Genomic DNA, 25,429 nt, shown 5'->3' with positions numbered 1-25,429 from the left:
TTTTAAAGGTGCACTTTAGCCCGTGTAAGTACATGCAGAGCAGTATGTACTCGCACCACCACTTTCTGGAATATTTTCACCTCTGCAGAGTCTCGAGCCCCATGGTACATCAACCCCTTGGGGCTTACCAAAGGTGTGACAGGTCTGGATAGAATCAGGCTACTGTAGGTGCTATACTGCAGGTAGATACTGGCCTTGGTGGGGAGTGACTGGTTCCATGTGCCCCTGTTTCTTCCCACCACTGCTCCCCCCAGTCTCATGCTCTATGTGCCCTGTTAACCCCCATTCCCTCTCAGTTTCACAGTCGCGGGTATGGCAGACTCTGTTGATCACATCCATGCCGATTTCTGGTCTTGGACAGCTGCCTCTCGGCTGGGTCCTGTGTCATTCTCTTGTGCATTTGGAACCTGCTAGACTGTTCTCCCAGCGGCAGCTTGGGTCCCCCTCTCACCCCATCCCCCCCCCCCCCACCCACACTTATGCTCTGGTGCGGTGCAGGTGGCGTCTGATCCGGGTTATGTTTGTATTTCCAGTGACTAATGCCCTGAGCATCTCCTTCTCTGGGGCTTGTCTCAGGTTTCTGCCTCCACTGGAGAAATGGCTGCTCAGGTCCAGGACTGGTTTTAGTGGCTCTTGGGATTTTCAGAGAGCAGCCATGCTTAGGTTCTCTCCGGCCTGTGTTCTGACCCCTCATGCTCTGCCGGAGTGTTTCACTGGCGAAATTCCCTCACTCGGACTTCTGTGTTCATCCACTTGGCCTCAGGAACCCAGGGCTGTGCCTGATCTTGGTCCAGGTTTCCGGCTTTTCCCTTTGTGGTTGTGGTTCTGCCTGGAGGTAATTATGGCCTGTGCTGGGAGATCTGGACCCTGGTGCATGTCTGAGTGTGAACCATGTACAGGGTCCTGAGTTCAGTTCTGGATGAAAGTGCATGGCCTGTGTGTGGGCTGTATGCAGAAGAATCCTGAGCTCTGTTCCAGATCTGGGTGCCAACCGTATCTGTGCTCTGGCCCAGCTTGGGAGACTTGAAGCAGGGCTGGATGTTACCAAGGAGGTCAGACTCAGTGGGAGGGAACTTTGAAAGTGCTGCACTCAGTGATGCTCCCCCACGGGAGCTGGGTCCAGGACTCATGGCCCCTGGCATCTTGGGCCACCACTTCTGTGCAGTGGCTGGCACTGAGAGCCCACACCCTGCCACAGTCCCCACAGCTTGCCAGCACATTCTGAACATACCATGGCCCAGCTTCTAGAAACTTGGTATATCACAAGACTTAGGTACAAGATACAGGTACCTATTGATTTTGTTTGGGTTGGGGTCCACCTCTGGCAGCGCTCAGAAGTTAGCCTGACTCTGCGCTGGGAATCTGCAGTTCCACAGTTGGAATCTGCAGCTTCCTCCTGCCAAGCCCTGCTTCCCTAGGGCTGAGCTGTTCTCAGAAGTGTGGGGGAAATAGGGGTACAGGGCCCTGGGCAGACTGTGGGTTTCCCTGGGGGATTAATGGGGGCCCTGGGGAGCCCTCACCAGACAGTTTCCTCACCCAGAAGTCTGACTTGATGGCCTATACAGATGGTGGCTCCACGGACATTGCTGGCCCCTATGTCTCTTCCAGTTGCAGTCATTGGACAGAAGTCACAGCTGCCAGTGCTGGGGCCGAAGTCAGGGAGCCAGCAGGGCGGGCTGTGATGGGCACTCTTGCCATGTGTGTCTGTGGCCTCTCATCTGGGGTGGGGCTTGGCAGCTGGGGGCGTGTCTGTCTCTGGGCGGCTGGGCTGCATCTTCTGCTGGGCCCTGGAGAGAGCCGAGAGCCTGGTAGCTGCACTTGTCACGGCCTGTGTGTGATGTGCCAGAGTGGCTGAAACTGGAACCAGATGTCTCTGGCCCTGCACCTGCCAGCACGGCGTGTGTACGATTCAATCAGGACTTAGAGCAGGCACTGGCTGGGTGGTGTAGCGGATGCTGGAGGTAAAAGTTTCAGGTGCACGTGATCGCCCCGTTCGAACCTGGTGGGTGCCTAGCAGGGCTTGGGGCCTGCAGTCTGGGGTTGGTGTCGGGCACTCAGGAGGCAGCTGGGCCTGCTCTGGGTTTCTTTTCATTTCCTTTCTGTCACCCCTCTTCCACCCCCCGTGAAGCTGCTCATCTGAAGCCACCCATTTTGGACACCTACTCTGCTTGGATAATGGTGGAGCCTGAGCCTAGCCTAGACTGCATGGGCTAGGTGTGGACTCCAGGGTACTGGTCCCCTCCAGGACGCCTCATGGGCAGATCGATAGGCCCACCTGAGCTGGGCTGTCCTGCCCTCAGCCTCCAGGCTTTGAGGTTTCACTGGCATCTGCTGGGCTAAATTCAGTTTAGGGACTGAATAGGAGGCAGGTAGCTCCAAGTGCCATAACAAAGGGATTCTACCGGGGCACCTGGCCCCTTTGGGGTGTCTGGGCTGCACCACCATCGCTGGCTAGGACCTAAGCTGGTGTTGGGGGAACTTGAAATGGACAGAGGGACTGTAGTGTTAACGGTTGGGTTGAAGGTGCTAGACGTCAAGTGCAGAGCCAGGACATGGAATGTGGCCCCTAGGGACACATGGGCCTCATGCCCTGGCTCCTCCCTGCCCAGACCTCACCCTCCAGCTTGCCCAGTGCTGCTACCCATTTTTGTGCTTGGGAGCTGGTTCTCGACTCTGAACAGCTGTCAGGGCTTGGCAGAAAAAGGATGCCCTGTGTGTCTGCATACACACTGTTGAACTGCTTCTGTGTGTGCCTGTCTGTGTGTGTTCATGCATGTGTGTACCCATCCACATGTGCGTGTGTGCCTGTTCATGCATGCCTTCACCCATCCATGTGCTTCTCTGTGTGGGCACACACCCATCCATGTGTTTGTCTACATATGTGCACACCCCATTAGTCTCTCAGTGCATATGCACATGTCCAGGCATGCACATCTGTGTGTCCATCTGTGTGTGAGCATTCATTCGTCCATGTGACCATGAGCCCATGTGTGTGCATGTCCATGCCAAGACACTGACTGGCTACAAACTGGCCATTCAGGGGTTGGGACTGGGCTGAGAACAAACTCAGTCTTCGGTTGCATGCAAGGCTGGAAATTTACAGAATGTATTTGTACCATCTTTTGATGGTAGTTTCTGAAAAAGCAGGACTGGCTGTAGAGAAAAGGAGCAAAGGATGGAAGGTGGGAAAGCCATGCTGTCTGGCAGACTAGGATATGGCTACCTAGTCCTGGGACATGGCTAGTGTGTGTGTGAGGGGGGTGTGCAGCTTTGCCCGCACATGCACACTTACAGGGATCTGGCTAGGCTGAGTCCTGTGTAGACAGCATGGAAGTTCCAGAGAATGCGGGAGCAGAAGGACCTACGGGTGGGTCTTCGCCTGCTTGTGTGTTTTGTGGATGAGCTGATTCTGCTCAAGTCTTTCCTCTGGACTGGGGCCAAGATCCTGTGCACCAGTTATTCTGGGTTTGAAGAGCACCCTCCTTGGGTACCCTCAGCCCTCTGTCTTTGGAGTTTACTTCGAGCCTGGCAATGCCAGAGGATGTTGCGTTCACATCCTTGTACCCCTCTCACAGGTCTGAGTAGATCTTGTCCTGGGCATCTGGCATCAGCATTAGGAGAGTATGGGACGTTTGTGCCCTGTGGGATTCTGAGCTTCTCCAGCCCCGGATATTCTGTATGAATGGTGCACCGAGTCCTGGGGCACAGTCAAAGAGGGGGTGTTGATGGGATTCAGAAGAAGTCCTGGGTGGGTGGGGACCGTGTCCTGCCACTGGCTGCCCCTTTGAAGCTGCTTGTCCCTATCTGGCCCCCTGTGACTCCCATCTCTGTTTCCCATCTTTGTTTGCTAGGCTTTGGCACTTCTGCCTGTCCCTCTTGAGTTACCACGCAACGAGCAGGTGGCATGGGGGAGGGCTGGGCACACATGTGGACCTGGGCGTGGGGTGTGCCCACTTGAGGCATCTGGCACACGAGGCTGCCACAGACCTGCCTGTGCTGGCGACACCCCTGTTGTCCTGAGCCTCTCGCCGGCTCAGTTAAATATTTGCTCCCCCTGCCCTATGTTCCCCCTGCCCTATGATTCTCTGCTAACTTGGGTTGTGGACCTGCCTAAGGGCCCGATACCCAAACAAGCATGTGGGTGGTATCCAGGATCAAGCTCAGGGCCACCCAACTTGCCTGTAGATGTCCACAAGACTCACCTCAGCCTGCCATTAACACAAAAATTTTGAAGGGGGAGCTCAAGAGGACCCAGGAGGTCAGTCCCAGCAGCATGCAGCTCACCAGGCTGGGCACCTTGCTGCTCGGGCCCTGAGTTCTGGGTGCCACCACATTTGCTCCTGAGGATACCAGGGGCAGGTGTCAGCAGGACTTGACCTTGGGTCCTGCTACCAAGCTGCCTGCCAGTCTGTCATTAACCTCTAAGTCTGAGTGCAGCCTTGCTGTGCACTTGGGTTATGGCCCCCTTGCTACGCTGCCCACACTTCTGGTTTCTGCCCTCGAAGTGCCCAAGCTGGGACACAGGCCTGTGGAAACCATGAGGTGCCGCTGCCAGCTGGAGGGAGCCCTGGGCTGCTCCGACAACATTCCCTGGACAGGGACCCTCAGGGCCTGGGAACTGGTCTGGGGCTGTTTTCTGTTCTCTACAGTAGGATGCTAATGGACTGCTGAAGCCTCTGGGTGAACGAGCAAGCCAACACTCTCTTGGCATGTGCCACTTCCTGTCCTCAGAACCAGCCGTACACTGTGCTGTGTTCTATCTGTGCTGGACACAGGGAGACAGTTAGCTCCAGGTGCCCATGCCCACAGGGTGCTGTGGTGTGGGGAACTCACACAGAGCACTGGGCTAAAGAGCAGGTTGTCAGGGGATCATTCCCTGCCCACTGCTGGGCACCTCCCATCCCTTTGCCCTGTCACCATGTTCCTCCCACCCTGTGTCCCCCCACCCTGTGTCCCTCTTACCCTGTGCCTACTGGCCTGTGTCCCTCCCAACCTGGTGTACCCACACCCATCCTTGTTCCCCCACCCCCATTCATCTCTATTGCCTGGTCACCTTGCAAGGCCACCTTGCTGGTACTGTGGAAGTACTGAAGGTCTTGTGCCTGGAACCTCCACTTCAGTGCCAGTCTCTGCATCATTCATCAGGTCCTTAAGTCTCTACCCTTACCTTGCTACCCCCACCCATTGTGCCCTGTGGGCTTTCACCTAAGTGCTGGTTTGGGATCATCAGGTTTGTTGTATGTTCAGTGATGGTGCCTGTACATGGCCAGGTCTATGGGGCAAGGTATGGCTAGGGTGATGGGTGGGTTTATGGCAGTGGGTGGGGCCATTGTCATGGGCGGGGCTTTGACAATGGGTGGGGCTAGGGTGATGGAAAGACTTAGGATAGTAGGCGGGGTTTAGACAATGGGTGGGGCTAGGGTGATGGACAGACTTAGGACAGTAGGTGGGGCTTTGACAATGGGTGGGGCCAGGGTGATGGACAGACTTAGGGCAGTAGGCGGGGCTTTGGATAGTGGGAGGGGCCAGGAGATGGGTGGGTTTATGAAAGTGGGTGGGATTGGGAAGGCTGCAGAGTCGGGGGTGGGTGGTGGGTGGGCTTTAAACAGTGGGTGGGGCCAGGGTGATGGGCAGATTTGGACAGTGGCTAGGCCTGTGGGTGGGACCTTGGGTTCCTTTCCTCTAAGTTTCCTGTCCATCATCCACCTTCTCTGGGCTCAGTAACCTTGTGGGGGTTCCTGAAGGCCTGACCCTCTGATCCTGAGGGCCTCTGCAGAGATGTACCTGGCCCTCTAGGGTTGGTGGACGTGTATAGGGAAGGTGCTGCTTATTTGGGGAGCAGGTTCCGTGGAGATCAGTGCAACTAGAACAGTCAGCATGGTAGTGTGACCAGTGTGGTGATAATTCATGTGGTCAGTGCAGCCAGTATGTTAGTCTGTGTGATCAATGTGGCCAGCTTTGGTCAGTGTGGTCAGTGTAGCCATGTGGCAGGTATAGTTTGTGTGGTCATTGTGGCCAGCATGGCCTTCCTGGCTCCGTGGAACCCCAAGTATCTGCACATTCTAACTTTCTAGCCCCACGCATGCCTGCCCTCTGCCTCCCAGACATTCCTCTCCAGTCTGGGGGTCAGTGCCCTGCTACAAGGTCAGCTGCCTGCACCTTGTGCTTGGAAGGTGTAGGCCTGGGAGATAGTCTGGCCTTTAGGATCTTTCTATCAGCACGTAATGAGAAGCAACATAGAGTAGAAGGTGGGTGGGTGGCTGTGGAACACCCACATGGCCCTACACAACCCCACACAGTAAAGTAGCTGCTCCTAGTACTGAGACTCACAGTGTGTCTGCAGCACATGTGTGTGCAGCCCTCTGAGCTCTGACTTGGCACCAGGCATGGCTGGCTCATCTATTCTTTCCTTCTTGGGACCTAACCTGGTCCCTGCTTTGATGGCAAGTGGAGATTCCAGGACATTCCAGGCTTCTTCCAGGCACAACTGTGACCATCTCAGATAGCAAATGACCCCTATGGCTTCTTGTATGCTCTCTGCATGCTTTATGATATCAACTTGTTCACTTGTGTGTTGTCAGTTTCTACTCTTGTATGTCGGTTTGTACACTTGTGTGCCATTGGTTTGCACACTTGTATGTCACGCAGGTTTGCATGCTTATATGCCATTGTTGGCTTGCAGGCCTGTATGTCATTGTTAGTTTGTATGCTTGTTTGTTGTCAATGTGCACACTTGCATGTCATTGTTGATTTGTACACTTGTATGTTATATTTGGTTTGCACACTTGCATGCCATTGTTGCTTTGCATGCTTGTATATCATTGTCTGTATACTTCCAGTGGGGGCAGTTCTTACTCTGGGGTGTGTTTTGAAGCCATGGCCCTTTTCTGCTGTGCCCGGCTTCACAACCTTTCCAGAGAAGGGGGGTTGTCTGCAGCTCCCTCTGTGATGTCGAAATGAACCTATACTGGAAAGGTAATTAATTGTCCTGTGTTCATTGCAGTTTGTTTATGACAACCACTTTCATGGGTGATGGTGTGCCCAGAACCTGGGGTCCCCAGCTGCTCTCCTGATCCACCTGCTCAGCATTGAGGCACAGTCAGCACAGTGCTTGTCCACCAATGTCCCCCTGTGGCCACCGGCCCTCCACCTTGCCTGGCTGGCCTGAGGGGAGCAGCTGAACCTGGTGTATTTCCAAGGGGGTTGTTAGACCTGGGAGGACATATGTGAGTAGGGACTGTCCCTGCCTTGTGCTTGTGTCCCCTGGCCGCTCCCTCCCCATATCTGCCTTTCCATCCTTCCAGCAGTTTCTCTGGTACCTTACTTGCCCACTCTCCCACTCAGCCACGCACTCACCCACCTGCTCATCTCCCATTCACACACTCACCCACCTTCTTGCTCATCCACCTACTTGCAACTCATCTAATTACCTGCCCACCCATCCAGTCACTCAGCCACTTACCCACTCATCCACCCATTCACATACCCACCCACTCGCCCATCCACCCACTCATCACCCACTACCCACACCCCACCCACTCCTCTCCTCACCAGCCTACTCACCCACCCTCCTATTCATCCACTCACTCAATTACGTACTCATCTACTCATATACCCACCCACTCATCCACTCACTCACCCATGCACCCACACTCACTCATCCACCCACCCACCCACCCAATCACTCACACACTCAACCATTCCTCCACTCATCTACTCACTTACCCACCCATGCACCCACCCACCTACTAACCCCTACTCCTCTGCCTACTCACCCCCTCTAACTCCCTAGCCTGTCTACAGCCTATGTGGAACATTCAACTTCAGTGTCTCTGTCCATTTCTGGAGCAATGCCAGATGCCACTGCCCTACCCTCCCTGCCCCGCACAGAGCTGCAGTCACAGGGTGTTCTCTGCAGTGCTGTACCCATGGGTTGATGGCTGAGGGGGTGATGTGGCTATGTCTGCTGTGTCCACAATGCATGCACAATGGCCGGTGGGGTGAATATTGAGAGTGACGTGCATGTGGCATATGTGGGCTATGTATCGTGTGTGCACGCATGTATGTGCTTACTCTGGCCTGTAGCCCCCATGCATGTGCACACATGCACACACACACTGGCTCAGAGACCTGCACTCACACATGCATATGCTTGCACGAACACTCTCACACCCACCGCAGTGCGTCCTGGCCCATGGGCCATCCCTGGCATCTCCTCCAACTCAAGTGAGCCTCTGCTGGGCACTGAGGAACCACCCACCCTCTCTTTGCGTCAGTCTGACCACATGTGAGACAGCCCCAGGTGTGGGCCCTGCTTAGGCCTGGCCTCAGTGCCAGGATTGTGCCGGCCAGCTCTGAGCTCCTTCTCAAAGCCGTGGGGTTCTGCTAGGCAGCCCGGGGTGATTGCGGCGTAGTCATGGCCGCCCCAATCTCCCTCCTGCTCTAATCTCCTGGGTCCTGCTCTTCACCACCAGAAAGCACGTCCAGAAGGCTCAGCTTGTCCATGCACAGCTGAAGAGGTGGGGCCAGAGCTGGCTGGAGGCGCTGAGTCTGCTTCAGGGCAGCGCCACCCTGATCAGGAGCCCCCTAAGATTTGGGGAGGAGGGGAATTTGTTCCTGTAAGGGACTTCACAGGCCATAGTTTGGTAGTCTAGATGGGCAAGAGCCTCCCAGGAATCCCCAATCCCCCAAAGCCAGAAGCTGGAGAATTCTAGACTGCATGCTTGACTAAGGTGTCCAGGTCACCCCCGTGGTGCTGAAAGATGCCATCAGCTACTCATTTCCGGGGTTTCGTTCCTGGGTGCTCTTGGTGCCCTCATGACTCTGGCTGGGTTCCTTGTCTCCTGTTTCTGCACTATTCTGGGGGCTGTGGAGCCATCCCCTCCCCCCGCCCCCCAGGAAGCTGGTTCTGCTTTGTGATTGCATGAGCCTCTGTAGAGGCTGGTCCGGCTTGAGACTCCACGGGAGAGCCAGGGCTTTGCTCTCCCCACCCCACGTGAGCTCCAGAACCTTCGAAGACAGCAGGTTGGGGCCCTGAAAGTAATGAGCCTATCTGAGAGCCCAGTGGGGAGTGGAAAGTGCTTCCCCAGCTTGACCTGGAAAGGGAGTATCAGGTCAAGAAGGGACACCAGGGCACTTCACTCCCCCTTGCCTGAAGGAGGAGGAACTGTCTGGTCTGCTGCTGGTGCCTGTCCCTGGGTGGGGAGGCTCGTGGACAGTGTGTTTAGTATTGGACCACACACTCGGGCCAGTGTGGATCCTGCCATGAGGGGAAGATGCATGGACTCTTCCTGAAATTTTGAGCTGGGAGCTGTGTCCTGTGGGGCTTCCTCTGTGCTAAACCCCGCATTCCCTACAGGGCCTCTTAGCAGCCCCCAATAGACAGGAACCTCATGTCCCACCCCTCAGCATCCTGCACAACAGGGGACCACAACACTCTTGCCTCTACCCCTGCCCCAGCTGCTACTTGCTGATGCCCGCCCTGCCCGGCTGCCTCTGTGCTGGTGCCCTCATGCTTTGGACATTCCCCTCCCAAGTTCTCTGCTGCACTGACATCATTCTGTTTGCAGACAGGGCTTCACTTGTTCGTTCACTGTGGGGTTTGAGGTCGAAGCTGGGGGTGCTTGGGCTATGCTGAGGGGGTCTCCAGAGTCTGGAGGCCTGGCTACCCTGGCGCTGCTTTGATAGTTGGGTTGCCTCATTCCAGCACCTGGCTCATGAGAGGTATGAACCCAGAATCAGAGCAAATGTGAAAAGTGTGCGAGTGACTCCAGGTTGTTCTGCTGCACTTTTATGTCCACATAGGGAGCTGTTAGGGTGCAGGGGGCTGCCTGTCTGTGGGGGCTGTTGGGGTGCAGGGAATGGACCCACAAGCCCATTTGGGCTATTGCTCCCTCCAGTGGCCCTTGATATGCAGTGTGTAGGCAGATTCGGAGTAGGTCTGGTTTTGTGCGTATGGCTGGTTCCAGGCCCCTCCTGTGTCAACAGCTATGCTTTCAGTTGTCCGAAGTCCCTTGGGTTCTGCGATGCTGGTGACCGATGTCTTGGAATGCAGAGAACTGTGCTCTGAGGCTGCGCCTGAGTGTTTAGGAGCATTGCCTGAGCTGGGCAGCTCTGGGACACTTCCTGGACCTGCGTGTTCCAGGGCCAAGGACTTTCTGCCCACTTGGGGCACCACTGAGGTCACCTGCACATCCCTTCTCACCCTGTGGTGCTGAGGCCAGCAAAGGCAGAAGAACCCTTTGTCCATTAGGATGGAGACATAGCAATTCTGCCTGCATCAAGCCAGTGGGAAGCTGGGGTAGAGAGTGTGGTCTCTGGGTATGCCTCACCCTTCACGAGTCGGGTCGCACTGGTCAGGAAATTCTGGGCCCAATGAATCAGTTTCCTGTCTCTCAAAGACCTGCTGGTTGGGTGCAGAGTTCTTGTGGGCAGCAGGCCTCTGTGTGGACAGTGGGCACCTGTGTTGGCACTGAGCATCCTGTGTGGGCTATGAGCACCTATGTGGGCAGTGGTACCTGTGTTGGTAGTGGTTTCATTCCCTGTGCCCAGGGCTCCAGGCCGGGACCCCTATCTCCCTGCATCTCTGCTCCATGCCTAGATCCTGTCTCCCTGCATCCCTGCTGCATGACTACCTATCTCCTAGCATCCCTGCTCCATGCAGACTCCCATTTCCCTGCATCTCTGATCAAAGTCTGGTCCCCAGTCTTGGGGACCCTCATCTCTCTGCATTCCTGCCCCATGCTTGGACACTGTTTCCATGCATCCCAGTCCATGCCAGGACACCTGGGACACCCATCTCCCCAATTCCCTGCTCCATGCCAGGACACCCGTCTCCTTGCATCCCACTCCATGCTGGGATGCTCAGGACACCCATCTCTAAGCATCCCTGTATCCTTGCTCCATGCCTGGACTTTCGTCTCTCCTCGTACCTACTCCATGCCTGGGCCCTCACCCACTGTGTCTCTGCTTCATGCCTGCAATCCTTCCCTCCATGTCTCTACACCATTGCTGTACCCCGAGTCCCTATGACACTGCTCTGGGCCTGGACCCATGCCCCAAATCTCAACCCCCCTGAGACAGGCTAGTTGTTGCTCTGCTTTGTTCAAGTGTATGTAGAGGTGTTTGGTCCTGGGCTGGGTTTGTTGTTCCTCCAAAGGGCATGGGCATGTTCAGGGGCTTTCCCAATCAAGGACATGTGAGGGGCCTTCTGGACCACAGATTCGAGTTATCATGCTGCCTACTTCAGGATGGTACCAAGACGGGCAGGTTCAGGGCACAGAGTGACCAGGGGCACAAAGGGGCCCTACCCACACAAGCATCAGTGTCTGTTCTGAGCATCCTGTACTTCTTGTGCACTGTCGGACTGCCCGCTGCCAGCCTCTGCCAGCCCTGTGCAGAATTGTGCCCTCTGGAACCTCCTGTACTTACTCTCATCCCCTGCCTTGTGAAAGATTGAGCCCACTCAACTCTCTCATCCCTTGCTCCTTACCCCCTCTCTGGCACAGACAATTGCTGTCCTCCTCTCTTGGCTGCTGTGACATTCAGGTTTTCTTGCTTGACCTTTGGCTCTGGTGAAGACTGAGGAAGTTTGGGCTCCTGGGAAGTTGAGGGCAAGTGATGGTTGTCTCATTGCTCATTGTCCCTCTACATCTTGTCTTTCATTTCTCTTTCCCTTTAGTGTCTTAGTCAGGCTGAGTCCCAGACACTGGTGTTAGGCTGCAGATTCTGCTGTGGACATGTTGGGCATGCCTCCATCTCTGCTTCCTTGCTGCTGTCAGGGGGTCCTGGCGGTATTCCAAGAGTGAACTCTTGAATCTCATCAACCAGGCTGATCTCTACAGAGCCAGCTTTTTCTCCCTGTTCTTTGCTTATGGAATGACACACCCATGGCTAAAAGCACATTCAGCACACCATGGCCTCTTCATTCAGAGATCTATTTTGGGGGTATGGAGACTGAAACTGGGGTGGCCTTCACCCTTGCTGTGTGTCCTGGAAGAACACCTTGCCTTTCCTCTGGACTGAGCCCACAAGTAGCCATCCCTTGTCCTGGCCATGATTTTGGACTCAGATATCTCTTACTGGTCTGCGACCTTATTTCTCCTTCCAGCTTTTGAGATGGGGCAGTGCCAATGATCTCAGGAAAGTTGGGGCACATCTCCTGCTCCCTGAGTGATTCTGGATCTTTTTCACTGGACTGTTCTAGAATATTCTGGGAAGCCTTGGCAGGCACCACTCACACCTTTGTTTCTCGGCATTCTGTGATTGTGGTCAAGGACTGTCCCAGAGACCCTGCTCTGGCCCTGCTGCACCTGTGCCTGACTCATAACTGACTGTTTTCTTGATCTTTTCTAAAAACACTATTTTTGACTTGTGATTCTTTTATTTAAAAAAAAAATCACTTCTATTTCATTAGATTTTGTTTTTCGTTTTTATTATTTTCTTCAGTTTTATTAAACTCTGCATGCAAATAAACCTGAAATCCATGCCTGTTAAGGCCACTTTCTCATTTTTGTGACTTCTGTTTTCCTGGCTGTTCACTATGAGGAAACAAGATATTTTGCCCTATTTTCCTTTTATGGCACTTTGTCTCAGAAGCAGACTCAGTTTACCCATCAGTTGTGAGCCTCAGAACATGCTGCATTGAAACCAAACTCATCCTTTAATTGGAGGGAAAGAAAGACTGTGGGTCTCTGGGGAAACTAGCCAGTTTGAAAAGAAATTACAACCTAAGTTAATATTAAAGGTTATTAGAAGCTCCTGCCTATTATTGTAAGAATTATTCATCCAAGAATGTCTTTTGGAATTTTAAAAAAGTTTACATAATCATTAATATTTATGTTATTCATGTTATGAGATCAAGTTGTTTCTTGCTTGGATCGAGATTTGGGGGTTGAATATATTAGGAATGGCCGTTTTCCATCCTCCTTCCCTATCTGCTTTGTAGGACCTTGAAAAAAAATTTTTTTTTTATTTTTTGGGCCTCACTTGGTGATCCTCAGGGGTTACTCCTGGCTATGCACTCAGAAATCACTCCTGGCTTAGGGGGCCATATGGGACACGGGGGATCGAATCACAGTTCATCCTGGATTAGCTGCTTGCAAGGCAAACACCCTACTGTTGCGCCATCACTCCAGCCCTGGATCTTTGAAATTTTTATAGGATTTCATTATCCACTCACCCACACATCCATCCTCCTATCCATCCATCCATCCATCCATCCATCCATCCATCCATCCATCCATCCATCCATCCATCCTTTTGTCCACCCACCTATCCATCCATCCCCCCCACCCCCCCACCCCCCCACCAACCCATCCATCCATCCATCCATCCATCCATCCATCCATCCATCCATCCTTCTACTTACTATAGAGGAAGCTTTATATCCTCATCCCAGGGGGGTTGGGGAAACATGGATCTGGAAGCAACGCCAACACAGGAAATTATCCACATAGGTTAGGGAGATAGCCTAACCTTCAGGAACTTCTACCATAAGCTTTGCAAGCAGGCAAAATGCACCAGCAGGCAGAGAGACTAGCTGTAAAACCCAAACCAGTGGAAGTCTCTCTGACGCAGGTCTTTATTGGGAAGAGTAGGACAACCCCCTTGGGTGGAGAGCAGGTAGGGGCAGAGGACCAGTCCAGAGGTTCTTCCCGCACAGGTGGGACAGCATATGCAAAGCAGAAATATCCTGATTAGGGTAAAAATGGGTAGCTCCAACAACTTACCATCCGTCCCTCTTCCCACTGATCCACTCTTCCATCTATGCATTCTTTTACGTACTACCCATCTATTCATCATCTATCCTTTATCCATCTACCCATCCATCTTCAACCATGCATTATCCATCCACCATTCACCTATTTATCATCATTCATCACTCCATTATCATTCATTCATCCATCAGCCATTCACTCAGCTATCATTCATCACACCAATTTTTTTTTGTGGGTGTTTTTTTTTTTTTTTGGTCACACCCAGCAGTGCTCAGGGGTTATTCCTGGCTCCAGGCTCAGAAATTGCTCCTGGCAGGCCCGGGGGACCATATGGGACGCTGGGATTCGAACCGATGACCTACTGCATGAAAGGCAAACACCTTACGTCCATGCTATCTCTCTGGCCCCATCACACCAATTTCTATCCATCCACAAATCTACCCATCAATTCACCCATCCATTATCCAATGATCCATCCATCCGTCCATTATCCAACCATCATCATCCATCCTCCCATTGATCCACCCATACATCTACCCATTCTTCTAGTACTACTCATCTATCCATCATTTATCCTCCATTCATCATTATCATTTATCTACCATCATTCATCCATCCATCATCCATCCATCTCTCCTCGCACTGATCTGCCCATACATCTACTCATCCACCCATCATCAAATGATCATCCATCCGTCATCCATCTATCAATCCATCATCCACCAGTCCATCCGTCCATCCACCATCCATCCACCCACCCACCCTCCCACCCATCATCCATCTATCCATCATTGGTCCACCATCTGTTCATCATTTATCTACCTGTCTACCTATCAGCCATCTATCATTGTAAAATAAATCCCTATGCAGTATTTCCAACCCTGAGAGAACAGGTCTGAAGCAGGGTCACCACATGAATTAATAAACCAAGCTAGTGATGAGAAAGAATCATGGAGACAGGTGGCTTCTTGCCTTGTGGTCTTTCTGGGCCCACCAAATCAACAACTGTCTTTATTTACCAGTTCAAATTCAACTTGGAGAGGGAGGGTCGAGTGAGAGATAAAAGTCCAGGTGGACTTTTCTTTCCTGGGTTTTCTTTTTTTTTTTTTTTTTTTTGGAGTCACATCTGGTGGCACTCAATGGTTACTCCTGGCTCTGGCACTTAGGGGGTTGCTGCTGCCTCTGCGCTCAGAAATCAGCCCTGGCAGGCTCAAGGGAAACATATGGGATGCTGGAATCAAATCACCATCTGTCCTGGGTTGGCCGGGTCAAGGCAAATACCCTACCACTGTGCTATCTCTCTGGCCCCTCCAGGTGGACTTTTACTATAAAGGGGTTAGTGAAAAGAAAGAAGTTGGGGGAAAGCCTTTGTTTTGGGTAAAAGCAGAATGTTATCAAACATATCATCCATCCATCATTCATCCATCTATCATCCACCCACTCATTCACTCATTTTTTTTTTTTTTTACTTACCACTCATCCTATTCTTGCTATGCTGTTGCTGCTCTTGGCATTGGTTATATGTCTGGACACAAAAACTAAGGTGATTTTGTGGCTTTCTGGAGCTCTTGACCATGTGTGAGGGGACAGTTGCTGTCAGGAGGTGGATGGTCCTCCTGACACCTTCACTGTCCCTGACTCCTGCATAGGGTACACAGTGTTGGGTTGAGGGCCAGACTGAACAGAGCCAGCTCAGTCAAGCCTTGGAGTGCTAACTTCCTCCCATTTCTCTTCTGACATCTGTACTCTCCCCACAGAGGGAACACAGAGAAGAGGAATTCTCATTCTCTCCTGACTCTTTCAGAAGGAAAATCTCTCATACAAAGTCAGATTCTTCAGAACAAGTTCCGGAATTCGTTCTTGGATTTGTCTTCCCCTTGTGTGGAAGGAAAAGACCCCCAGCCCCCACATGCCTGAGCTGCCGTGACTCCGGCTCTGAAAACCTGTGTCTGAGTCTGAACTGCAGCTGGAAAACACTTGAGCCACTCAGCACAAAGTACAAAGTGGCCGCCTCGACTGTGCACAAGCAGATGCTGTTTGCATTCAAACAAAAGACAAACATAATATTTGCATTAATAAAGTCTTTGCAGAAGTATTTGCATAAAGCGCTTCAGCCCCTCCCCAGAGCGGGTAGCTTTGAAGTAATCTCTGTGCATAGCAGAGGAGACTCAATCTCCTGTTGATTATTTTGCACAAAGACTCGATGCTGCACAAGCGCAGCTGATTTTTGAGGAGGCCTCTGACATGTGGATGCAACGATCCTGCTAGGACGCCATGGGACGTGGTGTTGGTCCTGGGGTGGGGTGGGGGTAGGGGAATCCCTGTTTCCTGAGACCCAAAGGCAGGGCCAACTTCTGGCCATCACTAAGATTGATGGGTTGATGTGTGGGTTTTTGACACCCTCACATATTATCTGTCACTCACACACACCCTCACTCATGTCCTCACTGTGCTCACTCAGTCACATACCCATGTACGTGCTCAGACGCTTACACGTGACCACTCACACATGCCTGTACATACCTTCACTTATACACTCACACACCCTCACACATGATCACATGCCTTCTTTGTATACATACCTTCACTCACATACTCTCTCACACAGAGATGCCCCTCACACTCATACATCATCACAGACACCTTCACATGTCCTGCACTCACACCTGCTCACTCATATGATGCCACACAGATACTCTCACACACATGTTCGCACACTCATAATGTTCTCACACTCAAACACATACAGAGACACATTCACATATTTGTGTATGCACATATTCTAACAATTTTACACACATGCACACAGATATACTCATAGTCACACATATACCCTTATATTCAGACATTCAAATACATGCACCCACATTCATTCAAATCACAGACAGCCTCAGACATTCACACTCTCAGACATTTATGCAAACGTAGGCTCACAATTACACACATTCACTCATATATGCACATGCTTCATTCACATACACTCACATCCACCCACAATAAACACAGGCACACCCTCAGAGATTCACACACTCATACACAGACATTCATACATGATCACACATGCTCACATATCCTGTTGACCTGTCATCCCATTTGGGCACAGAGCCCCACAGTGGGCATTCCGGCAAATGCACATGGGTCTGTCTCCGGCCTGCATTCAGCAGGGTTGTGGATCTGAGGTGAGCTCTGAGGGTCCCATTGGTGCTTGGGACAGGGACCACAGCACCTTTGTATTTGCCTCTTCTTCTTCTTTTTTTTTTTTTTTTTGGTTTTTGGTTTTTGGGTCATACCCGGCAATGCTCAGGGGTTCCTCCTGGCTCTGTGCTCAGAAATTGCTCCTGGTAGGCTCGGGGACCATATGGAATGCCGGGATTTGAACTGGGGTCTGTCCTGTGTTGACCGTGTGCAAGGCAAACACCTTACCACTGTGCTATCACTCCAGCCCCATCGTTTGCCTCTTCTTTACAGACTTGGGGGTCCCAGGTGATGCCATGGTCCCAGTCTTGGTCCTCTCTTGCTCTCTGGGTAGGGTCAATGTTTTCTGGAATGCTCCATGTCTTAATCTCTTAGGAGGGAAGCATCTTCCGATTTTTCTGTATCAGAACAAGGTTCCTGTTTCCTGAGGACCAGTTTGACTGGGCAGGGCTCTAGGTGGTTGTGTGCTTGGTCTTTGCAATTTAGAGGGTTTTGTTGTTCCTTTGTCTTCTGTTTTCTCTTGTTACTGAAACATGGCCCATGAGTCTCAGATAATGTCTTTGCTTTTGGGTGCTTAGAGGACTAATTGGACACTGGGTTGTATGTAAGTGTGGATTTTTTGTTCTTTTGCCTTTAGATCTGTGGCATATTCCCACCACCTATTTGAATATTGTGTCTGCTTTTTCTCCATCTTTATGTTCTTTTCCAGGAAGAATCCCATTATTTATTTATTTATTTAAACTTAAAAAAATTTTTTTGGGCCACACCTGGTTCTGCTCAGGGGTTATTCCTGGCTCTGCACTCAGGATCACTCTGGTGGTACTCGGGGGAGGTGGGGGCCTAAGGGATCCCGGGGATCGAACTCAGGTTGGCTGCATGCAAGGCAAGGCTGTCATTCATGATTTCTTTCATACCTCTCTCCTTCATTTTGTTGTCCACTTTCGGGCCTTTTCTTAGGTGATTGTCTGCATCTGTCCAGCTCGCTATCTCAGTGTGCACTTGAGCAGGACAGACCTGCAGCTGGCCCATCTCAGGCCTCATCCTCTTAACACCAGCTTCCTGAGCCATTTCACCTGGAAGTCTGTGAGGAGAGTAGATGGTGGGCATGGTGGGGACCCCAGAAATCAGGGAGGCCCCTGCAGTGTGCCACAGGCAGCAGGCTGCTAGTGGCCCCATGCCAGCTTCCGTCACACTGGGGCAACTTCCCCACCCCGATGATGCTGTGCCCAAAGAGCAATGAGTGGCCTAGATGACCACAGCTGATGGAAAGACTGAGGGTGTCACTGCCCTGGTTCGCCCCACTGCGGAATGCCAGGATGGAGTGAAGGCTGGACTGGGTGGAGACTGATGCACTGAATATGCTTCCCAAACCCTGGGCTCTGCAGGGTGTACTCCTATCCCAAGGTCCAGCGGCTGTGGATATGGGCAGCAGCAAGCCTTCTACCATGGGAGAGTGTGGGGGCAGGGACATGGGAGGGACAGTATGGCTGGGTCAGTGGGACAGGTAGGGGGACGGGACAAGGGGGTCAGCAGAGCCTGTGTCAGGTGTCAGAGTCAGCTGGGGCCTGAGTCAAATGTGAGGAGTAAGGGGTCAGCTGTCTTGCCTCAGGGTGCAGGCTCCCACCCTCCTTGGCATTTCTCTTCTCCCTGAAACCCCCTGGTCCCCATAGCCTTGTCTGGGGGGCATGAGCCTCCCTGTGGCATCTCTTGGGCTCAGGGCTATGCCGTGAGGTCCTGGGCTGGGTTAGACTGTGGGGGTCCTACGGGCATCTCTGAGCCGCCCTATCTCTCCACAGACGGACTCTCCGGCCGGGACCAGCCAGTGGAGCTCCTGAGCCCTGCCCACATGGGCCACATGCCCAGTTCCGGTGAGTGATGCAGGCAGCACCTGGGGGTGCTCCATCTCCTCAGGGATGCTTCATCCTCAAGGGTGTATCCTGTCCCCCCTCTCAGTTCTGGGTCAGTGAAGAGATCACAAGCATGACTGACATCTGTGTTTTACACAGCGACAGCCATACTGTTGTGCTGGGTACAATACTTCCCCAAGAAGGTCCCCTGGGATTTTTTGATACCTCTTAATGAAGTGGAAGCCTCATGCCCCAATCCGGAGGAATTGGGTGCTCAGGTCTGGAAGCAGATGCCAATACTGGAAATAATGCACACAGATTGAAGCAAATAAAACAGATTCAGGAAAATCCCACCACAAGCCTTCTGTTCACTAGCAAGAGATACCAACAAGCAGATAGACCAGCTGTGGAAAACCAAAACTGAAAAGAGTTTCTCCGAGACCTGAGGTTTTTATTGGAAAGAGAAAGACCACTCCATTAGGTGGATACAGGTAGGGTAAGGGACCTATCCAGAGGTGCTTCAAGTCCATGAGAGACTATCACCAGCATGCAAGAATTATCCTGAATAGAATGAAAACCGGTTACTCTAACATCTTGTGTCACCTGCTGGGAACAAGGCATCACCCATTCGTCAGTGCTTGTTCCCTTCCCCCATACCCACCATTGTCTGCTGTTGCTTTTTCCCTGGATCACCTCAGAGCCCAGTGTGTCCCCTTATGGCTGGACTCATCTCTACCCTGGGCATCGTTCTGGTAGAGTGTTAACTGGACATAAGACCTCAATCAGAAGAAATGGTTTCCAGGAGCAAACTTGGGTCCTCATACTCCTATCCCCATGCCCATTCTACCCTCGTTCCCTCTTTTCCTCGCCCTTTGTCTGAGCTTCAGGTAGCTATTTAGGGCTCATCTGCTGGACCCTCTAGGCTGATGGGGTTGGGAGGACTCTTATGTCCATTGCTCCCTCCAGTGGAACTACACTGATAAGCTGAGAAGGGGCATCAGGGTATGTTCTGTCTGAATGTGCCACCCTTTTCAGGGTCCTCACCCTGGGTGGTGATCAGGGAGTGGCTCAAGCCTCTCAATGGGCCATAGCCCTCGGGCCCTTATGCCCATCCACACCTCGGAAGCAACCAGAAGCTTTGAGGGCACATCTTAGGACAATGGGAGGGACCCAGGTTCTGAGTACCCTGGCAGGATGGTCAAGGCTGGACACATGCAGGGTGTCCTAGACTGGGTTCTGCCCAGGCTCCAATCCCCTGCTGTCACTGCCCACTTTGACATGCGCTCTACAGAGCAGCTGTGTCACTGGCCCGACCTTGTGCCCTGCATCCTCTGGCCCAGCACACACCCCCCGCACCTGCCCCTGCCACTGTAAGTAAGGAGGTTGTCAGTTCCCTGCCTCCCCACATGTCCTGAGCCACATCCCTCTATACTAGCCACAAATCTGTTTCTTTCTGTTTGTTGTTGTTGTTGTTGTTCCAATGCTGCTTAGCTCACTCCAGGCTCTTTGTGCAGGGATCATTCCTGGTCTGTACTTAGGAATTACTTCCTGGCTTGGCTCTGTGCCAAAGAATCACTCCTGGATCTTTGCTCAGGAGTCACTCCTAGAGTGGTCTGGGGACTATATGGGGTGCTCGGGTCAAGGGTCAGATGCATGCAAAGCAGATAGCCTCCTCATGGATCTAGTGCTCGGCCACTCTGTCCTGATTCCCATCCTAAGTGGCCGGAGTCCCTTTAAGAGGGGAAAAGGACTCTCGGGCTTTTGCCTTCTGCTTGAGTATGGGTGCAGGTGACAAGTGTGCCATGCTAGGTGGTCAAGGACAGAGTGGGTGCTGCCCTGTGTTGCAGAGCCCCTCATACCACCGACTGCACCTGCTCCTGGCTGAGATGGCTCCCTTTGGGGTCTGTGGAGGAGCCATAACTTCCAGGATGCTGGGCAGACCCTGCTTCCCCCTGGCAGGCCCCCGCAGAGCAGGCCCAGCAGCAGTGGCTCCGCAGAATCAGAGGCACTGTCTAGTGCCTGCTTCATCGGGTACCCACACTGTGAAACTTAAGTAGTTGCCTAGCGCAATGGCTGCCACTGGGAGAAGCTGCAGCCCCTCAGGAACACGTCTAAACTTGTACAAATCGGGGTGTGTCTGGCCTGGGATGCCAGCCCCCTGTTGGTGTTGAGCCATCTGATGTCAAGGGGGCATTGAATTGGGGAGTCGGCATTGGGGGCCCCCTGAGGGCAGCTGCCAGCAGGAGGGGTGGGTCCTAGGCTGAGTCTCAGTACCACTGCCTCTGTGTAGTTTCTGCTATCAGGCATGGTGGTCCAGGCTGCATACTCCCACACTGTGCCTCCCTTTGGTGGTTTTTCTGAACGGGGGGCAGGAAAGGCATCGAAGATGAAAGTGGAGCCTGGCACTTGGGGAAGCTATCATACCACCTTGCAGCTGCCTCTCTCCCCACTCAAGGACAGTGGCACCATCCCTCTCATCCTCTCTACCTCTCACGGATAGTAGCTGTCATGTCAATCACCTTCTCCCCAACAGTGGCCACTGTCCCGGTCACCCTCCTGCCCCTTCAGCTAGTGCTCCCATCATTGGGAGGTCTTACGCCGAGGGGCTTGACAGGGTGGGAGTGTCTGATGGCAGAACAGGGACCAGCCTGGAATGTGTCCCCCATGGATGGCCCATGATCACGGAGAAGGGACTTATTTGTCAGTTACTTTCCTGGAAGAGAGAGATGCCACCTGGAAGACATGTCTCTTGTCCCTGCAGAACCCTTCAAGGCCTCACGGTGGCAGCAGTACTGGTGGGAGGGGGGAGACAGGAAGGGGACAGTGGGGGACCAGCTGGAGCCACAAGTAGGCAGTGTGGGGGGAGCAGGCATAGTGGGTGCTGCCACTGTGAGCCATGTATCTACCCCTTTTCTTTCTGGGGGACTCACTGGTGCTTCTGCATGCCAGGGTGTCATGCTGTATCCTGGAGGCTCAAGTCTCATCCAGTATGTCCAGAGCAGAATTCGACTGCCTGCACAGGCACAGAGTCCATTGCTCTACTGGAGGCTCTTGACTAGGGGTTCTGCCTGGGATGAAACCAGTGAAGTTTCTGAGCACACCCGTGAGCCTGGTGGCAGTGGCCTTTCTAGGGACCTGGGGTGGGGCCTTGGAGACATGGTTCTCCTGTGAAAGGCCACAGGAAGGGGCCACAAGAGCAGGAAGGACCACAAGAGCAGAGAGTTCAGAAGGTTCGACTGGACCTGAAGCTTTGCACACAGATGCCACTAGCACCAAGGTGAGCACTGCCCATAGCTGGGTTCTGCAGCCTCAGTGATAGTGCTAAGAAGGTCATGGTCAGCCCTAGGAGCACTCATTCAGTCCTTCGTTCACTCTCATTCATTCACTTACTCATTCATCTGTTCATTTACTCATGCAGTTATTCCTCTACTCATCTATTTTATTCATTTATTTGTTCATTCACTCCTTCATTAGTTCCCTCAGTTATATACTCACTCCCCTGTTATTTAGTGCTTGTGCATTCATTCACCCCTGTCCTGGTCCCCAGGCTTCCTCTGACTTGGACTCAAGTGCAGGTCATGTTTATGGATCCCAGTGCAGGAAGGGTTCCGCAGGAGTGATGGGCAGGGCAGCAGATGGGGGCTCGTTCTGTCAGTTTAGCCACATGCTGAGCCCATTCTGTCAGCTTAGCTCCTCTGAGTCTCTCCATGGTCCCAAAATAGGAAGCACCTGGGAAATTCAGCCATTACCCTCAGTACTGATGCTTTCTGTTCTACCTGGAGCTGCCGGCCCAGCCTGTGCAGGGAGTGGGGGGTATGGATTGAGTCGGCGTGTGCAGGGGGAGATGTGTATGAGGAAGATGCAGGGGGAGGCATGTGCGGGGGAAGATGCAGGGGGAGGTATGTGCGGAGGGAGATGTAGGGAGTTTAATGTGTGTGGGGAGATGCAGAGGGAGTTATGTGTGTGGGGGAGAGGCAGGGGGAGGTATGTATGAAGGGAGATAGTGAGGGGGCATGTATGGGGGAGATGTCTTCACATCATTTTCTCCCACTCTTTGGGTTTGATGAGGGGCCTGGACTGGAGCAGCTGCTGTGCCTTTCCAAGGGACATCAGTGAGGCACTGCTGCATCTGAGGTCATGGGTGATTTGACAGGGTCTCCTCTGTGCCACTTGGTCACCTGCTTGGTGGCTTGAGCAGGGTCTGGTCATTGCCCACCTCCCCAAATGCAGGGCCCAGATGGATCTTTGTCAGCAGCATGGGACCACTTCAGGTGTTCCTGACTGGCTGTGCAGAGTCCCGCATATTGTAGTCTAGTCCCCCTTCCTGACGCTTACTCAGCTTGCTAGTAGCTTAATTGGGAATTTTCTGGCCGTATTCATGGCTGGGGCGGTTCTTTTTCTTTTTCCTTTTCTGGCTTTGATAATGAGTTTTACATGGGCCTCATGGAATGAGCTCAGAAGTACGCTTCTTTTTCTGTTCTTCAAAGTTTTTGTTTCATACTGAATGCTCAGTTAGTTCAAAGTTTGATGGTATTGTCTCTAAAAGATCATCTTTGTGGAAGATTTGATTTCGAAAATGTATTGACTCAGTTTAGTTTGTGATTTTAGGTCGTTCTGTTTTTATTTTTAGTTGGCTCAGGAAATATTTTTCTAGAGCTGTGTCAGTTTTGTGTTTATTCTTAAAGATGATAAGACCTTTTAGTACTTTCTTATGTTTGAAATCCTCTGTCTCTGAAGTTAGTGGCCTTCTCAGTGGCCAGAATTCTGAATTTGTGCATTTTCTCTCATTTTCTAAATGCCTCTGACAGAAGTTTTTCTATTTTGTTGGTCTCCACAAAGAACTGAGTTTTCATTGTGTTGGTTGGAATGAACATACGTCAGTGAATCTTTGACGTTTCATTTATATATTTGTTATTTCTTCCATCTGTTCTGATTTGCTGTGGTGTTCTCATGTCTTAAAGTTAAATCTAGTTTATTTACTTGTATCTCCTCATCCTTGGGTACAAACATCTAAACCTGCCTGTTTTCTGCTCAATGTGAGCGTGGGTTTGCGTGTCTGGTGCACACTCTGTAGTCTTTGCATAGTCTATATGTAAGGGGTTTGCTGGAATTTCATCTTTGGCCCTGAAGGTTTTCAGAAAGGGGATTGAAAATGTCTGTCTCTTCATTTTGGTTTTTCTGTCTTCTCACCCCAGCTTGTCACCAGAGACTTGGTCCATTGTGGGGATCCCACATACTAGCTCTTAATTTCAGCTAGCAGCCAGGCAAAGCATACCCCTGAGCTCAGTGAGAGGGACCCCCTTTTCCTGCCCCCTGCAGCCACATTGCCACAGTATCCCTGATGTCACACAGAGTTGGAACAGTGCCTTCCCGGGTGCTGGGTACTGAGACTCTGCTTGGCTCTGGGGATGTGACCTCTGTGTCCTGTGGCCTCTGTGTCCTGCCTGCGGTGCACTCTGTGTCTTGAATCCTCCTTTGTTCGTGCTGATGCCAAGCCTGATTGTCTTTGGGTTCTGGGGCCCATGGGGACAGACGCCTCTGTCTGGGCCCCATGTTCTGGGACCAGAGCAGGCTTCTTGTTTGAGAAGTGCCCTGGGTCAGCAGTCCCTGCCCTGCCCACAGCCATAGCCTGTCAGACCAGGCCAGACAGAAATAGTCACAGCATCATGGTGACGCACCACAGTGGCCGCTGGGTCAGTGGGGATAGGGCTGTCCCTTCCAGCCCCCCATGCTAGCCTCCCAGGCTCCTCAGCCACTTCGCTCTAGGGTCTGCTTTTTCATCTCCCCACAAACACAACTGCATGCTTGTTCCGAGTGGCCTTGCTGTGGCCCTGGTCACCCTAATGCACCGTATCCAGGACCTCAGACTTCTAGCCATGGTGCTGGGGGTTTCAGCACTGTTACCTGTTACTCCGGTTCTCCATTCTTTGGCCTTGCCCTGACCCTGTCCAGGTACCTCTATGTGCCACTGCCTTCTAGGGATCTGAGAGACGTTTGATAAGGCAAAACTTAAACACCTTTTTTCTCTAGCTGTGCTGACCTGGGGATGTCCTTGGCTTGGTGTCTTAGCACCCCATGGTTTGACCTATACCTACCCGCTAATCCCATGTTGGGGTGTATCCCTGGAGACCTCCCAGCAGCCCTGTGCCCGTCTCTTCTCAAGGCATCTATTGCTGCCACGACTGTTCCAGGAGCGGGTTGGGCTCCTGATGTGACACCAGTCTTGCTGCCTCAGCACTCCGAAACCTCAGGGCCTGAAAAGGTTTCTTGAGGGTCTCTGTGAGCTTGCTCTCACCTTTCCCTGTTGTGCCTGAGCTTTAATGGTCACCCTGATTAGGGCCCCATATGTGGCCAGGAACAGTGGGAGCCAGTCCCCTTCTCCCTCACACCACCCTCCCTCACACCACCCGTTCTTTGTTCCCTGGCTTTAGGAAGCCCCCTAAAGGGGTTTTTTTGATGCCATGGTTGAACCCTGCCCTAGGGTGGGGCACCCGGCATCTTCAGAGGGGTTCTGCCTCTTCCTCTCCTCCCACCAAGTTCCCACAATGATTGGGTCCCTGGAAGTTGGAGCACCCCTCCGGGGTTTGTTCTAAGCACCCCATTTCCACTTCGCTGTGCTTTATGGCGAACCCTCTTGGGGGAGACGACAAGAGTAAAAGCCTTGGGGCC

General features: G+C 52.4%; 1 protein-coding gene across 3 annotated transcripts in view; it reads left to right on the top strand.

Annotated features, from left to right (window-relative positions):
- HDAC4 (histone deacetylase 4) overlaps positions 1-25,429 on the top strand; it is a 95,696-nt gene that overhangs the window by 29,864 nt on the left and 40,403 nt on the right. For all 3 annotated transcript variants that reach the window (XM_049782541.1, XM_049782542.1, XM_049782540.1), the window contains exon 3: positions 18,710-18,781. In XM_049782541.1, the coding sequence (XP_049638498.1) occupies positions 18,710-18,781 (72 nt within the window). The remainder of the gene's footprint in view (positions 1-18,709; positions 18,782-25,429) is intronic.

This window comes from Suncus etruscus, chromosome 10 (assembly GCF_024139225.1).
Source record: "Suncus etruscus isolate mSunEtr1 chromosome 10, mSunEtr1.pri.cur, whole genome shotgun sequence".
In the NCBI taxonomy this organism is placed as follows: Eukaryota; Metazoa; Chordata; class Mammalia; order Eulipotyphla; family Soricidae; genus Suncus; species Suncus etruscus.
The sequence above is the reverse complement of the archived record's forward strand: the minus strand, read 5'-3'. Positions and strand labels throughout refer to the sequence as shown.